This window comes from Siphateles boraxobius, unplaced genomic scaffold, assembly GCF_051911475.1.
Source record: "Siphateles boraxobius isolate OS27281-9 unplaced genomic scaffold, OSU_SipBor_1 5, whole genome shotgun sequence".
Classification (NCBI taxonomy): domain Eukaryota; kingdom Metazoa; phylum Chordata; class Actinopteri; order Cypriniformes; family Leuciscidae; genus Siphateles; species Siphateles boraxobius.
The window spans coordinates 15,178,696-15,194,726 of record NW_027509141.1 but is presented as its reverse complement, the minus strand read 5'-3'; the positions used below and the strand labels follow the sequence as shown (position 1 = coordinate 15,194,726).

The following is a 16,031-nucleotide window of genomic DNA, read 5'->3' as shown; positions in this document are numbered from 1 at the left end:
AACAACAAAACAGAAAGCGTACATAGAGAGGCAAGGAATGAATGAGCACGTATTTTGTTTGAAGACTGCCATCGATGATTTTAAACATGAATCCTCCCGTTTTTATGCGGTGTTCCTTGACTTTCGAGACGCTTTTGGTTCTTTACCTCATAGTGTAATGCTTCATTCTCTCGAGGAAATAAAATTGCCGGAACAGTATATACATATAATCAAGAATGTATATGACAATTCATTTTTACAAGTGATTTGCGGACATCAACTAACGAAACCAGTTAAACTTGAAGTTGGGATTAAGACGGGGTGTCCCTGGAGCGCTGTGAATTTCATAGTAGCCTTAAACCACTGGCTGAAATGGTTATGCCTCCTTGCCCCGCCTGGCATTACATCTCCAAACCCAGTTCAGGCCTTTGCCGACGACGTACTCATAGTATCAAGGGAGGAGAACGTCATTAACAACATGCTGTTACACACCGATCGCTTTCTGCAATGGTCTGGACTTGAAGTCAAGAACAACAAATGTGCGGTGTTCTACGAGCGACGCAGCGGTGGCAATAGATGGTATAGGGCCAAGCATGATCAGCCTCCATTATTCACAATTGCTGGAAGCACAATTCGAGTCTATTCAAGACATGAATCTTACAATTATCTAGGACACATGTTTAATGTTGCAGGAGAATGGCAAGAGCAAGTGAGCGATATCTGTAAGGAATACTCCAGCAGATTGGACATGATAGACCAGTGTCCCCTGCCGACCTGCATGAAGCTCCAGGCAGTTCGAGATATAGCTCTATCTAAGATCCAACATCTGTTTGCCAATGTCCACATTGCTAAAAAGCATCTGAAGGAGCTGAACAATAAGACCGTGCAGCTGGTAAGAAAATGGTTAAGTCTCAATACACACACATCAAGAAGTATTCTCTTTATGAACAAATCCGAGGGGGGACTGGGGATTCCCAACATTGAATGGATATATACAGCTACCAGAATAAAACATTTACTGCACATGTTGAATAACGACGATCTGACAGTTCGAGAAGTGGCCTGGCGCTCACTGCTGCTGGATCTGAGTAAACGCAAGGTCCCCTATGCTGCAGATGGAGAACCAGGTTTCCTCGGCTTCCGAACGAAACCAAGCGGAAAGCTGGATACCAAGGCAACAGGATTTGGAGTACGTTCGGATTGGCCCGATCTGAATGACTTGTGCAGCGACACTAATATACAGCTGAACTGGGCACACACAGGCGGGGAGCAGGTGAAGATCAGCGAGGGGCAGATCATGGATCTTAACGTGCATGCTGAGGCGACTATACATCATACTGGAACCAGTAAGAAGCTGAACAACCGGACGTGCAGGTATGAGATCCTCCAATATTTCCAAGCTCAACAGCGCGATTATTGGGTTAACCTGCGCCTTCAAGGTAAGCTTGCATGCCTGCAGTGCGCGGATCATACGGTCTCACACTCGGCGTTACAAAACTCAGCCGTTAACGGAGGTATCCTAAAATTTGTTATTAAAGACCGGCTGCAAACTCTCCCGACTAAGTACAATCTTTCCCTGTGGTTTCCCAAACACCACGAACCATTCTGCTTACTACACAGCGATAAAATACTGGAATCTATAGCGCACATAATGAACGGATGCCCTGCGTTCAAAGGCCTTTACATCGCGCGCCACGATCGCATCGTAAACACAACAGCTCAAGAGCTGCGCAAAGTTTCTGGACAAAGTGCAATACATACGAACAAGACTGTTCAAACTAGTTGGTTTTCAAATCTGAATGATAACACAAACCTTCTACAAAGTGTCCTCAGAGAAAATCCAAACACTCCAGACATTGTAGTTGTCAATGAACTCTCTAAAAACATTCTGATTCTGGAAGTGGGTTGTTGTTTTGATATTTACATGGACTTGTGTTTTTCTGAGAAAATGTTAAAATACCAGTCATTAACAAATGCTTTAGCAGTGTGTGGTTACAGCACAAAATTGATCATCCTAATCTTTGGTAGTTTAGGACATGTGCACAGGTTATGCGTCAGGGGTTTGCAAATTGCTGGACTGAGTAAAAAGATCTCTAAGCAAACAGCCAAATACTGTTCTGTGTCAGCAATCATAGGCAGTCTGCATGTTTGGAAAAGGCGATGTCACCTCTATCCATTGTCTATTTATTTATATAGTCATGTGGTTGTGACTATTGTCGATGTGTGTATTGTCAGGTGAAACATAACAGGCTCTTTGTGAATATTTGGATGCTGTGTTGTTTTAATCAGTATTGGTCATTCCAAATAAAATAATCAAATGTGTGTGTGTGTGTGTGTGTGTGTGTGTGTGTGTGTGTGTGTGTGTGTGTGTGTGTGTGTGTGTGTGTGTGTGTGTGTGTGTGTGTGTGCGTGAGAGAGAGAGAGAGAGATGCGCGGACGCAATCGAACTGCACAGCAAAATCCCCAGTGTTAAATTAACACTCCTGGTGTACATATAGGTCCAACTACAGGGTGTTAAAAATTAACACTGAAGCAGTGTTGAAGTTAATGACATAATTAAGTGATTAATTGAGTGATGATTGGCCATTAGTGGTGACACCTGATGTTAATAAGCAGAATCATTGAAGGAAAGAGAAACAACAAGAATGGAAAAAAAGAGAAACACAAGAACTACTGACTTCGTTCCTTTACACATTATTGTACTTATTATTACCAGTGTGACTTTATTTCTGTCATACATCTGCAGAAGTTATTGAGAATCAACAGAAGTTTAGACGGCAATGTTTTATGGAATTTTTCATTTCAAGCCACCATTATGGTGGTCAGTGTTTGTTTTAGTTGGCTTCTTGAACCTTTTCAGTTTTTATTGTTAATTTTTCTCTGGCTGCTCCACCATTGTGTTTATAAAGCACATTTGTTATTGCACGAGAAAACCTGCTAACAATATGTTGTGATGATGACATTATCATCATGTAGTGACATGATTCACTGATGTTATTCAGAGTCTAAATCTTTGACTATATGATTTATGTTGTGTTTTAGTATTGGTGATAGCAGCCCTGAGATTCTACAGTTTGAGATCCAACAGCAATATGAACAATTTTGAAAAATCTTTGTGCACTGGAGCTCTTGTGTTTAGACACACAAACATCAAGAATCAGCATATGAATCACAACAATGGTGACAATAAATAAACTAGTGACACACAGATCAACTCTAAACATCACAAAACAAGCTATTAAAGTCATAACAAAACAATAGCAAAAAAAAAAAACATGCAAACAGGAAAAACAATGAAAATTAGAGGACATTTCAGCTGTATAATTTATTCATACTGCAATGCATGATGGGAGCCATGGATGCATTTTGATTGGTGGCTCCCATCATGCACTGCAATATGAATATTTTGTGTGATTGTCACCATTGTTGGGATTCATATGTAGATTCTTGATATCTGTGTGGGATTTTAAAACCTTCAGATTATTAAAGCACTGCTGGAGTTAGCTACTGTAATGAATAGAACCTTTGTATAATCAGTTTATAATGCTGGTTGAGTGAATCAGGACACTACAGGATTGTAATTTCATAATTTAAACATAACCATCATGACCTGGGCTGTGTTTCCCAAAAGCATTTTAAGCCTAACTTGATAGTAGAACGATAGCAACAAAAGGTCTGTACCATCAAATTAAGCTTACGATGGTCTCGGGATACACAGCCCATGTCATGGTTTCTCTTGCAGTAACATATGTGCTTTATAAACACAGAGTTGAAGCAGCCAGATAAAAACTAATGTTAAAATGCAAAGAGTCCAGAGCCCAACTAAAGCAAACACTGATCGCCATAATGGTGACATGAAACAAAACATTCCATAAAGCATTACCATCTAAACTTCTGTTCAATATAAATAAGAATGTGTGTAGATGTATGACAGAAATACACTGGTAATAATAAGTACAATAATGTGTAATGACTCGAAGTCAGTATTTCTTGTGTTTCTCTTTTTTCTGTTCTTGTTGTTTCTCTTTCCTTCAATGATCTTTCTTATTAACTTTAGGTGTCACCACTAATGGCCAATCATCACTTAATTATCTCATTAACTTCAACACTACTTCAGTGTTCATTTTTAACACCCTGTAGTTGGACCTATATGTACACCAAGAGTGTACATATGTACACTGGGGATTTTGCTGTGTATCAGACAGCATTTTTAATATCAATGCAACCCTAATGTTCACTAATGGTAGTTATCTTAGACTTTTAGACCCAATTGTACTGTATATAAACTTTTTTAACTTTAAGTAGTGTGTAATGTTGCTGTTTGAGCATAAACAATATCTGCAAAGTCACGACGCTCAAAATTCAAAGCAAAGTGAGATATTTTCTTTTAAAGAAATTGCATTTTAAGGACTACAAAAAACGGCTGGTAGGGACTACACGACATTCCCGGTAGTGAAATCACAAACCGTAAAATGTACATAAACCCTGCCCCCGGGAACGTGATTTATAGATTATCATGACAGAATATGCTAATCAATGATGTAAGGAGCCTAGCTATATGAAATATTAATAATCAATAATAACTTATTATGATTAATTATGAATATTTGGGTCAGTTAATTGGATTAACTTGACATGGCTTTATTAATATTACAATAAATTAATCAGTTCTTCCAACAAACTCTTTTGATTATTAATTTATTCTAAGAAAAGGGTATCTTCCCTGGCCACAGAAGAATAATTATTTCTTAGCATGTACAGCGTTTTGAGCATGTAGCAAGAACAAACCGTAAAGGAACTTCGTATTGCAAGCGAATCAGAAACAAATACATAAAGTGCATAAGTTTTATTAACTAAATCATAAACATAAATAAACTAAACACACATATATACAGAAATACAGAAATAGGTTAGTGATAGGATTAAATTGGAAACCGGAAAAAGGGACTATGAGAAGAACCATCAGAATTTCCTTTTCACATTTCATTGAATTGAATACTTGCATTTGTAGTGGGAACAATTCTTGAAGTTGTTGAAAATTTAAGTCGTTGATGGTTCCGGCAGTGTCAAGTGGAAGTTGGTTGAGAGTTCTCTTTCTCCAGGAATGCATGGCTGGTCTGTTCAAGGCCTGAGGCCCTGTTGAGGCAACGCCGAGCACCCAGGAGAAGTGAGGAAGTCGGAAGAGTGGGTGATTGGAGTCGTTGTTGGTTGGAGTCTTTGTTCCAAAACTCCTGAGATTGTCCTTGGTTTTTGAGAGAGAGTCTTCTCTCTCCTGCCTAAGCCCATATCTGGTTGGATTGAGGCCTGCTGGGCCCTGGGGCCCCCGTGGAGGGGGAGGGGTTCCCCAGTATCACCAGAACAGTGTTGCGGCTGGATGAAAGAACTAAGAGAGATTAGGTCACATGTGGACTGTCTCTAATAAAGGCTGGAAAGGATCCTCCCCCAAGGGTTGAACTCGACCAATAAGAACGGTGACATGTCTGAGAGGGAAAATGGCTCTTAGTTGATTTACGAGTCTTTATCCGAAGCGTGGTTATACCTTCATTAATGCTCAGATAGCTATAACACATCCACACTGCATTCTAGAAGAAGGTGATGTAGATCAAAGTGTGAGTCATTAAATGAGGATTAAATAGGTAGGAGGCATGATACAGGGGAGGTTACATTGATCGTTAGTTGGTGGTATATCAGGGTACATACCATACATAATAGTCACACAGTCCCATATAGTCAATAGTCAATAGTCACAATAGTCGTCACAGTTTTATGCATTTTCATTTATATATCAGTTAGTCTATGATTAATGCGGCAAAGTCTGTTTTAAAGAGGGTTACTGTGTTCCCATTGTATCTCTCTCTGGTACATGTGGCCACATTCCTCGGAGGTCGTAATATCTCCTTATCATGCCCTGTAACTGTGATGAAGAGTCAGAGGCGTTCGGATCCATGTGCAATCACTTTAATGATGAACTCTTACAGACAGAAACAGAGAAAGCACAGAGCTGAGAAATATACAGGGGCAGTCCAAACACGGAGAGGTTACCAGGCAAGGGTCGTAGGCAGGCAGCAAACATTCATAGAGTAGACGGGGAAACAGGCTAGGATCGAGGAACCAGGAATACACAGAGATTTGGAAGAATGCTCAGAGTTGCACACCGTAGCAGAAACAAGACTTCGCAGGGAACAAAGGGGAGCGAGGTCTAGATAAAGGAGACTGAGTGGGAACAGGTGGCGGTGATGATGGAGATGAAACAGGGATGGAAGGAGATGATAAATGACGGGAGTGATGGGAAGTGAAGTCCTAGAATTCAGGAGAGAGAGATCTGGTGAGGCCAGGAGAGGGTGTCGTGGAGCGCATTGTGACAGTAACATGACACTGTGTCTGCCCTTGTGTTCGTTCATTTGGGCTGTTAGTTTTGGAGTTTCATAAACCTTTGTATATAATGAATAATTAGTGTGTGTCTGAGTGGTCCATACCCTTCATCAACTAACCAATCAGAAATGTTGTCACTTCTTCTTGAGTCTCTCCATCTTTGTCTGACTCCGGTTTGAACATAAAAGGCTGACATTTTTTGAAATTTTCAGGACACAAGCTGTTGTAGCTCCGCCCCCTGTTTTGGGAGCAGCAGCTCATTTGCATTTAATGGGACAGACACAAAAACTGTGCGTCTTTGCTCACCCTCAAAAAATGACAATTTTAACATTCTTTATAAAAATATCTGTGGGATATTTTGAGCTAAAACTTCACATACATATTCACTGGGGACATCAGAGACTTATTTTACATCTTGTGAAAAGGCATTATACCACCTCTTTAATGTTGGAGGCATGGCAGTGTTCATGCTACAACACGTGTAGAGGTGACCTGGTTCTGAATCCGTCTCAGGCCTTTTCCTGATCCTTTTCCTGTTACTTCTATACTCTTCTGGTTGATTAAAGGCAAACAGCCCAATTTGAAAGTTATTTTTTTTATATGTATAGGCAGTTCCTACATACAAGGATGTAAACATGCAGAGTAGCTGAACTGAGGTTGTGAAGCCGCTGTGTGTGTATACATTCTCCATTAGCAGCCCATTAGTGCTACAGTACAATGACAGAGAGCATCCCAGCACAGCTGCATAGGCTTTTGTTCTGCTTTGATGATAGAACACAGATTTCTTTGCATATCTGTAATTTGCCGGACTGCACTGGTCCCTTCTATTTTCTCCCACTGTCTTTCAATGACTAAAAGGTCTTACAAAGCTCGCTGAGGCATAACAATGTAATTAACCAAGTGTCCCCGCAAGGACGGGGCACTTTTATCTAATGATGGTCCAGAGTAAATGAGGACACCATGTGAAGAGAAGGTGGATGTGGACATGAACCTTTCGAGAAACACACTGTACCTGGATAATTACACACCCACAGACCTACACATCTGAACGTATAACTTTGTTAAAGAAGGGTTAAAAAAGGAGCACAACACAACTATTACTTTTTCTCTCACACGAGGCACATGTGTTTTGTCCTCTGAGGGTTTTTTCCTATTCTTTTTTGTTTGTTTCATTTTTCTCAACCACCCCCCTCCCATGACAACGTTTTTTAGCCCTGGCTGAACATCAGCTGGGATAACGTTTGCATGAATGCTTTGATAGAAAAATTGCTCAAGCAGAGTTGGAATAACAGGAGAGATTGCGGGGAGATGTGGAGGGAAGAGGGGGCCACAGAGGTCTCGGCGTCTGCCTGACACAAAGAACAATAAACACATAATAAAGTTCCACATGGGGAGAGGTAGTCCACAGACCAAGCCCAAGCTGAGCATATGGAAATGGGTTCCAGACCCAGAGCCGTCTGCACGATGGGCCATTCTCGTGCACATGCACACAAACACACACTCATGCTAAACTCTATGCTGAACTGAGGGGGAGGGCAGACAAACACTGGCTTAAAACTCATGCAGGCCCATCAGATAGCCCTGCAGCACGCTGGAGGTAGTAATGCATTTGAAGGAGAATTACCCCTAAGTGTGTGAGGCTTGTACCAGGTTATTAGCTGGCTTTATTTCCCTAAATTATTATGGCCTGGTCATTGGTTAATTGCTAAATAAACACACATATTTGCTTTGGCTGCAACTCAACTAAAGGTTCAGGATAGACAAAACCAACAAGAACTTCTAAATGAGGGTCAAACTCCAGAAGACCTTCACAAACTCATCATTTTTGTTTGACCTGACAGAATTTGGAAAATTTTAGCATCTGCTCTGTGGCAAGTTGTGGTGCAAAATATAATTAATGATTTGCTCAGATTCTATGCCTTTCTAAAGACTAACAAAGTTGTATCATTTCTCTCTCCTTGCAGACAGCTGGACTGTCTTTATCCAGTCGTACAGAGGTAGACCCTCGCCCTACCCCAACCTTCGGTGGTTGTAGAAATATAATCCATAGATGTTTTATTTATAAAATACTCAATACCAATTTTCCACTTCATTAATCCAATTCTGAAATTCTCAACATTGCTTGAGAGACATACATTAAAGGCTCAAATAGTCAAAGCGGCTGTGTTTGTACCAACCATGAGCGTCTACATATCATGATAAATCATGAATTATGTCTTATCTGATCTGCTTTCTCGGTTTTAACCTCTTCCATTAAAAATGCTTCCTAATATGGGCCAGGAAAACAGGCTCTTACACAGGCAAACAAAAACTAAAGGAAGTTCTGAAATCTGGATCTGAGGCCAGACACTGAAGTAAATCACAACACTTCAAACTCCTTCTTTAACCACAACCGCCAGGCAAGTTCACCCAGAGAGTCACCCTCCTTCTAAACATGCCAAATGAAAGTGGTTTGGTCTGATTAATTGATGTCCTGTTGAAATGATAGAGGCTGAAGAAAAAACTAAAGCCCAAAGAGCCCCAAAATCCAGAGTTGGATTTATGCACACATACATTTTCTGAAGAGCAAGAAGAGCACATATCAAGAGAAAGAAACTAACTACAGGTTTTGCACTTTCTAGGATGTAATAGCTTATAGCCTCGCTGATTGCACACATTAGAATTAAATTAAATCTGAAACAAAATTCACAAAGAAAAGTTTATCAGCCTTAAAATAAATATGCTTCAATCGTTTTTTGCTTCACCTTAATTTCTGCAAAGAACCCTACTTCCATTTTTCTGTATTGTGTTGGCCTCTTGGTTTATTAGAGTTTAAAAATGTTGATGTTACATTATAGGATCAGATCTGTTCCTGTGATATTTTGCAGGAGAACTTGAGGAACGTTGCATTGCATTCCAGAATCTACTGAGACAATTGTAGTTATAATATTTAAAAAATTAAGTGAAGTAGATAGCAATCCTCAGATCATTTGGTTTCCATGAGTTCATAGTACATTCAGACTTTTGATTACACAGGTTATCTTGACAAATTTCAGCCCACATTATTGAGATATCTTATTAAGAGACATGTGTGATGTTGAGAGTATTTTTCTTAGCAGAACATTCTGAGAAGAAAACTTTAGCAAATGTCCCATTTTGTTTTCCATTCAATCTTAAAATTGAGAATATGTCAAGTAAAATAAAGAAAGTGTTCTTTCTAAAACCAAAAAAGGTTGTTTTTTTTGGCATCAGACTATAAAACCTTTTTGGGGTTCTATATGGATTGTTGACATGATGAAAATATCACACTGAGAAAGAAAGGCTATACAGCTCATTTAGAGATGATATGAGATCAGCTGCTGATGTAGCTGCGGAGCGGAGGAGGAGGAGTTCATAGAGGTCTGGTCAGGACTGTGCTCAGAGGATTTGAGGAGGTAGACCGGTGAATATAGTATGATTGATGAAGCGAACTCAGTTAACTGCATGCGTTAGCTCTCTCTAAACATTCTGGGCTCACTTATTGATATTTCCATCTGTCATCTCCTCCCTCCACTACCCTGTACCCACAAGCCACTGGCTGTAAGGTAATTTTTATAACAAGATACTTTTGAATCAAAGGGAATGACGTTTTGCCAATGCCTATGTGTGTTGGAACATTTGGCCGACGACTCCAGATTTAATGTCATCTGGGAGTGAAAGGAAGGAAGGGGCATTTATATCGATTTGTTAAGGCATAATGCACCATATAAATCTGAAAGAGATATGCCTGACCCACGAAATGTGCAGTAATGATAACGCACTTTGTATTAAAGGGCAGCTAACACATGTTTTTTTGTTGTTGTTTTTTTTTGGCAGGATGATTAAATGTAGGGCTCCGTAAACATCAGGAGGGTCCTATGGCAAAGTTCTGCTTCCATTAATCTTCGCTGAGCTCTCGATATCGTTTACTGGAAAGCTGTGATTAGAGGCAAACTGACACAAAAACACACAGGAAAGAAAATAAGATGGAGTTCGCACATCTCTGCAGAGAATGAAGCCTTTTTCCTTTCCAAGAAGAGAAATATCGAGGTGCTGAGGCGCTATAAGAAGAAAGTTTTTATTTTTATTTTTTATGTTTCATTGAGCTTTTTGGCTCCGAGGCGAATTAGGACAACATCAGTGATGTAGTCCATGTTGCCGTTTATATAAGCTCTGGGGTTTAAAGTATTAGATAAAAACCTAATGTATATTTAGTTAAGGCTAGACCCTATACAAATAAAATACAGTTTTTTTTGGATTAAATACCTTACTTGTAGAACTTTTTTATTGTCAATATCAGTAAATAAAAAAACGCCTCACTTTTCAAGCAAAACCGTGTTTTTTTTTTCTGTATCCACAGAAGAAAGGCTAAGTAATTTGATGCGAGGATGAGTAAACAATGACAGAATTTAGATTTTTGGGTGAACTATCCCTATAACGTTCAAATGCTTTTTTGATCCACAGTATATCCACACACTAGTTTGTCTGCATATGATGTCCCAGTTTCTAGCCAAGTGACTGCTGTTTCTGTGTCTTGAGTCATACCTTCCTGCAGGTGCTCAATTTGTGTCTAAATTGCCCCAGCCAGCAAACTCATTTCAGAAGAGCTGGGTTGAAGCCAGACCATGTGAAAACTCTTAATGAAGTGGCTTTCTTTCTCTGAACCCCTGTCAATCTCTGCTCATTCACTTCCACTTGGTCATTAAAGTCAGTTCCGCCTTTATCACCAAATCCCCCTTGACCAATCCCATCCTGTCACATACAACACAGGGAATATCTTCTTTTTGTCTTTTAAAAGAGTTTTGCGTTAAAAGATGTTACAATCTCAATCTTCGGCCTGTCATTGTGAGATCTTTTGTAATTTTGTGAATGTCAAGTATGTTGTTTGTTCTTGTTTTGCAGATTCTTGCATGGTGAATACACAGTGGAGGTGGCCATCAACGACTACCTGGACATCTACTGTCCGCACTACGAGGACCATCTTCCTCAGGAGCGCATGGAACGTTACATCCTTTTTATGGTCAACTATGATGGCTACACCACCTGCAACCACCACATGAAAGGCTTCAAGCGCTGGGAATGCAACCGCCCAATGAGTCCAAATGGGCCCCTTAAGTTCTCAGAGAAGTTCCAGCTCTTCACACCCTTCTCTCTGGGCTTTGAGTTTCGCCCAGGCCATGAATACTACTACATCTGTGAGTAACCTTCTCCTTTCTAACTCTCAGACTTCAACTTCAAATCCCTCATCTATGTTTTCTTGTGACCAGGTGTTAGTATTGCCCCAGGGTGCAATAATTCCTCAAACTGATGGTTCTTGGGTTACAGGAACTGGGGTGTAGAGGGTAAAGGAAGACTTAATAAGGACGCTTAGACTTCAAAACAACATCTGATCAATAGCATGTGCCACATGATTCAGTCTTCTAAAACCTGTTATGTGGTCTCAAGAGACATATGGCAGAAATAACAAAAAACTACGTGCCAGTCAGTTTTTGGTCTTTGTTATAAAGATATGGTTTATGGAACCAAATGCAAAGTGTAACAGAAACTTAAAATGACGGGTTACGCATCTTGAATTTACATGGAACCATTTTTTTATGCAAAATGTTGTATTTGAAGCAGAATGTTGTTTGTAAATGGCTAGTAAAACAGTGACTCATCCACAGTCGCCGGGTTTTCCCAGAGTAAACAGAGATTTCTCCTGAAATCTCCCTGATTTGATATAACAAAGATGTAAAAACTGAGACAAATCAGACAATAATCTTTAAAACTCACTCTGGGATCTATGGTCCCATCTCCCCAACAAGGGCAAGAAGGGTCTTGGTGTCTTTTAATACTATTTTTTTTCTTTTTCTTTTTTTTATACGGTGTATTATTTTATAATAGAACCAGCGTTCAACGTAACCTCACCTATACCATGTTTGGTCTTTATAAATTGGTACTTTGAAGATTGAAATGATCGTGTATATTATATGTCGATAGCTGCGCAACATATTAGTATTACAAGAATCTTTCATAGTTTCTTCATCAGCAACCAATCCAGCTGCACATTCAAATGAGCACGCTTGAAACAAAAGATCCATAAATCAAATTCTCCCGCTTGAAAAATCCACCTTTCTTATTGGTCGAGCCAACCCTGAGAGGTGGGACCTTTATCAGGCTTTAAATTGCATCTACACAAGCCCTTCCCTCTCTTGGCCTTCTCGGTACGTTCGGGGTGCTGTGCTGTGCTGTCCTGCAGTTCCCAGGGCAGCAGGCCTTGACTCACAACCAGCCATGTTCTCATGGAAAGAGAGAGAGAACTTTCAACCAGAACAGAGTCGAACTAACCATGCAAGTTCATCATATCTTCTTCATCCAACGGAGAAGAAAACGATTGCAACTTCAAAGTTTGACACTCACGGAACCATCAAGACCCTTTTTCCTGGAACAAGAAATGCTTTCACTGCAAAGGCCATGGAAGCATACATTTAATGAGGTGCTCTTTAAATAATAAGCTAATGGTTCTTTTCATGTTCAATGAATCTTTCCGTTGCTTTATTTCATTTCCGGTTTCATTCTGTCATTTGCCATCTACCCATGTATGTGTAATTGTTTGTATGTTAGTTATCTGTTCGTGATTTGGTTAATAAAACTTGTGCACAATATGTATTTGATTCTGATTCTTTGCTTACAATAAAGTTTATTTTACAATCTTGATCCGGTTACATGCTCTAAGTGCTGTACATGCTAAGAAAGAATTATTTTTCTGTGGCCATGAAAGATACCCTTTTTCTTAGAATAAATGAATAATCAAAAGAGTTTGTTGGACGAACGTCTTGGTTACGTATGTAACCCTAGTTCCCTGATAGGGAACAAGACGCTGCGTCAAACGCTGTGGGAACGCTCCTGCGTGAGTGCGTCCTGAAGCACGTATGAAATCAGTCCAATGTAGAGACGGAACATCATAGGAGGGTGACGTCATCGACCAGGAAACTATAAAGCACCCCAGAATCACAACCGCATCAGCTTCTGATAGCCTGAAGCAAGTCGATCACGGGCATGCAGGGAGTATGGCAGGGAGAAGCAGCATCTCGTTCCCTACAAGGTAACTAGGGTTCCCTTTCGTAGTCACTCCGAGTTACGTCGGATGAAGACGAATGGGGGTTTCGCCTAGAAAGCCAATCATCTTCGTGTATTACAAAACGAGCCAATGGCGATGAAATGCCATGGGTCTGCGGAATTTGCATAGCGTATCTCCGCCCCACCGCGTGGGTATAAAAGGAGGACGCCAGCAACATGCAGATATGTTTTCGCTTTGGAGCCAAGAGCTTCTCTCCACTCCACAAGCCAAATCCTGAGTTTCAGTGACATCATCTTCTCTTCGAGACGAGCGAACTCTCCGGTGTTGGTGTGACGGCGGTACCCAGCGAGTTTCACATTGCCTGCGATCTGAGCAGTGATCTGCCAGTCTGTGTGTTCTCCCTGGTCGCCTCAGCATCGCTGAGTTTTCCTCTCTAAAAGAGCTGCACGTGGCACGTCTTTTTAAAGATGTCTCGCTCGTGTTCTTCTGGGTGCGGTCGATTCCTGTCCTCCTTTGATGGGCACAATCGCTGCTTTGCGTGTATGGGCTTTGAACACGCTAAAGCAGCGCTTGTGGATGACTCATGTTCCTTCTGTGGGAACATGACCATCGCAACACTAAGGTCGAGACTCAATGATCTTACTCGAGAGAGAGTCCCCTCATCCACACCCCGATCTACACCCTCCACGAGAGGTGGTACTTCGGCTGGTGGACAGGGTGACCTGACGGTGACGGTGTGGAACAATCCGACGATGCGTCCTCGGACCACACCCCCCTCTTCAGTGTTGCAACCCTCGAGTGCTGCGGTGAATTTACCGGGTCCATCTTCTGATGCCCCGCGCATTTCATTCGGCGCTCCAGAGGAGGACTCGATGTCGATCGCACCATCACAAGGCGGGCATGAGTCATCGGGAAGTGACGATGCGGCTGCGTTGCCTCCTTCTGGAGTTCCAGCGTTGTCCGTATCAGATCCCGCGATGACGGCCATGCTCTCCCGGGCTGCCGCGAGCATCGGGCTTGAGTGGACCCCTCCGCCCTGCCCTGAGCGCTCGCGGCTGGATGATTGGTTTTTGGGTGCGGCTGCCGCCTCACGGCCACAGCCAACCCCAATACCTTTCTTCCCGGAAGTGCATGAGGAGCTGACGAAGTCATGGAAGGCTCCTTTGACCTCCCGTGTACGCTCGTCAGCTTTCTCCGCCTTTCCCCCCCTCGATGGGGCAGTCGCCCATGGGTACACTGGGATTCCCCCGCTTGAACGCTCTGTTGCCATGCAACTGTGTCCTCAGAGTGCTTCATCTCGTGGTACTCCTAAGCACCCGTCCAATGCCTGTAGATTCTCGTCCACCCTTGTGGCGAGATCTCACAGAGCTGCAGGACAGGCGGCCGCCGCTCTGCATGCGATGAGCACCTTGCAGGTCTACCAGGCCCAGCTGCTCAGAGATATGCACAAGGCGGGGACTGACACAGGGCTCTTTGATGAGCTGCGTGCCGCCACTGACCTCGCTCTCCGAGCGACGAAAGTGGCCTCACGCTCCCTGGGTCAGGTGATGGCCACCTCTGTGGTCCAGGAGCGTCACCTGTGGCTGAACCTGGCCGATATGCGGGACGCCGAACGCACTCGCCTGCTCGACGCCCCCATATCCCAGGCCGGCCTCTTCGGCGGAGCGGTTGAGGACTTTGCCCAGCAGTTCTCAACCGCACAGAAGCAGTCTGAGGCAATTAAACATATTCTGCCCCGACGGCCTGCTGCTGCCTCCACCCAGCCGTCGGTTCAGATGCCTCAGCCTGCTCGCCGCCGAGGGCGCCCTCCTGTGGCTCCCTCCCCTCCCGCACGGCCCCCGCAGCAGCCTTCACCCGGGCCGCGTCGTGGACGAGGCCGCAGGAAGGCGCCTCAGCCCTCTCCAGCCCTGCGCCCCGCTAAACGCCAGGCTAAGCGGCGCTCCTGAGACGGGCTGCTCAGTGATGGGGTCGGTTTTTTCCCAGGAGGCGGTTGCAGGCCCCCTCCTTCCCCCGCCGGAGGGCCGGGGGAGAATCTTTTGTTCTCCCGCTGCTCACCCACGGGTGGGCAGTACCCTAATTTGGTCAAAGAAAGAACCTATACACCCATCACTGAGCACACAGAGCCGGTTGACAGTGCGCGACGCCTCCGGGCCTCGCCGCTCTCATCCCTCTCTGTCGCAGAGTTCTCGGACCGCAGTGTGCGCCGCCCCCGGGCCTCGCCACTCCCGTCCCCCTCTGTTCCAGAGGGCGCGGATGACAGTGTGTGCCGTCCCCAGACCTCACCACTCTCGTCCCCCTCTATCGCCAGACCCCTGGCAGAGCAGACCCCCGTGGAACGCTGGTCCTTCCCTGGTCTCCTCTGTCAGGACGCGGAGCTTGACCGCGCCCCCGCCTCGGGCCGCTATGCCACCCTCGCCTGGGCCGGTCACTCCGCTCCGCTGCCCCTCCGGGGGGACGCCTGTGGTTCTCATGACCCCGCTGGTTCAGTTTCTGCCAGCTTGCTTAGAGCTTCCCAGCCTGTCCTGCTGGGTCGCCCGAACTATCAGGCTCGGCTATGCGATTCAGTTCGCATGGTCTCCTCCCCGCTTCAGGGGAGTTCGCTTTCCTATGGTAGGTGGCAATG

The 16,031-nt window shown here is 43.4% G+C and overlaps 1 protein-coding gene across 1 annotated transcript in view; it reads left to right on the top strand.

The window, feature by feature from the left end:
- The window catches only part of efna2b (ephrin-A2b), a 347,723-nt gene that overhangs the window by 294,452 nt on the left and 37,240 nt on the right, over window positions 1-16,031 (top strand). Inside the window, exon 2 of the mRNA XM_077202914.1 lies at window positions 11,251-11,543. Coding sequence (XP_077059029.1) covers window positions 11,251-11,543 — 293 coding nt within the window. The remainder of the gene's footprint in view (window positions 1-11,250; window positions 11,544-16,031) is intronic.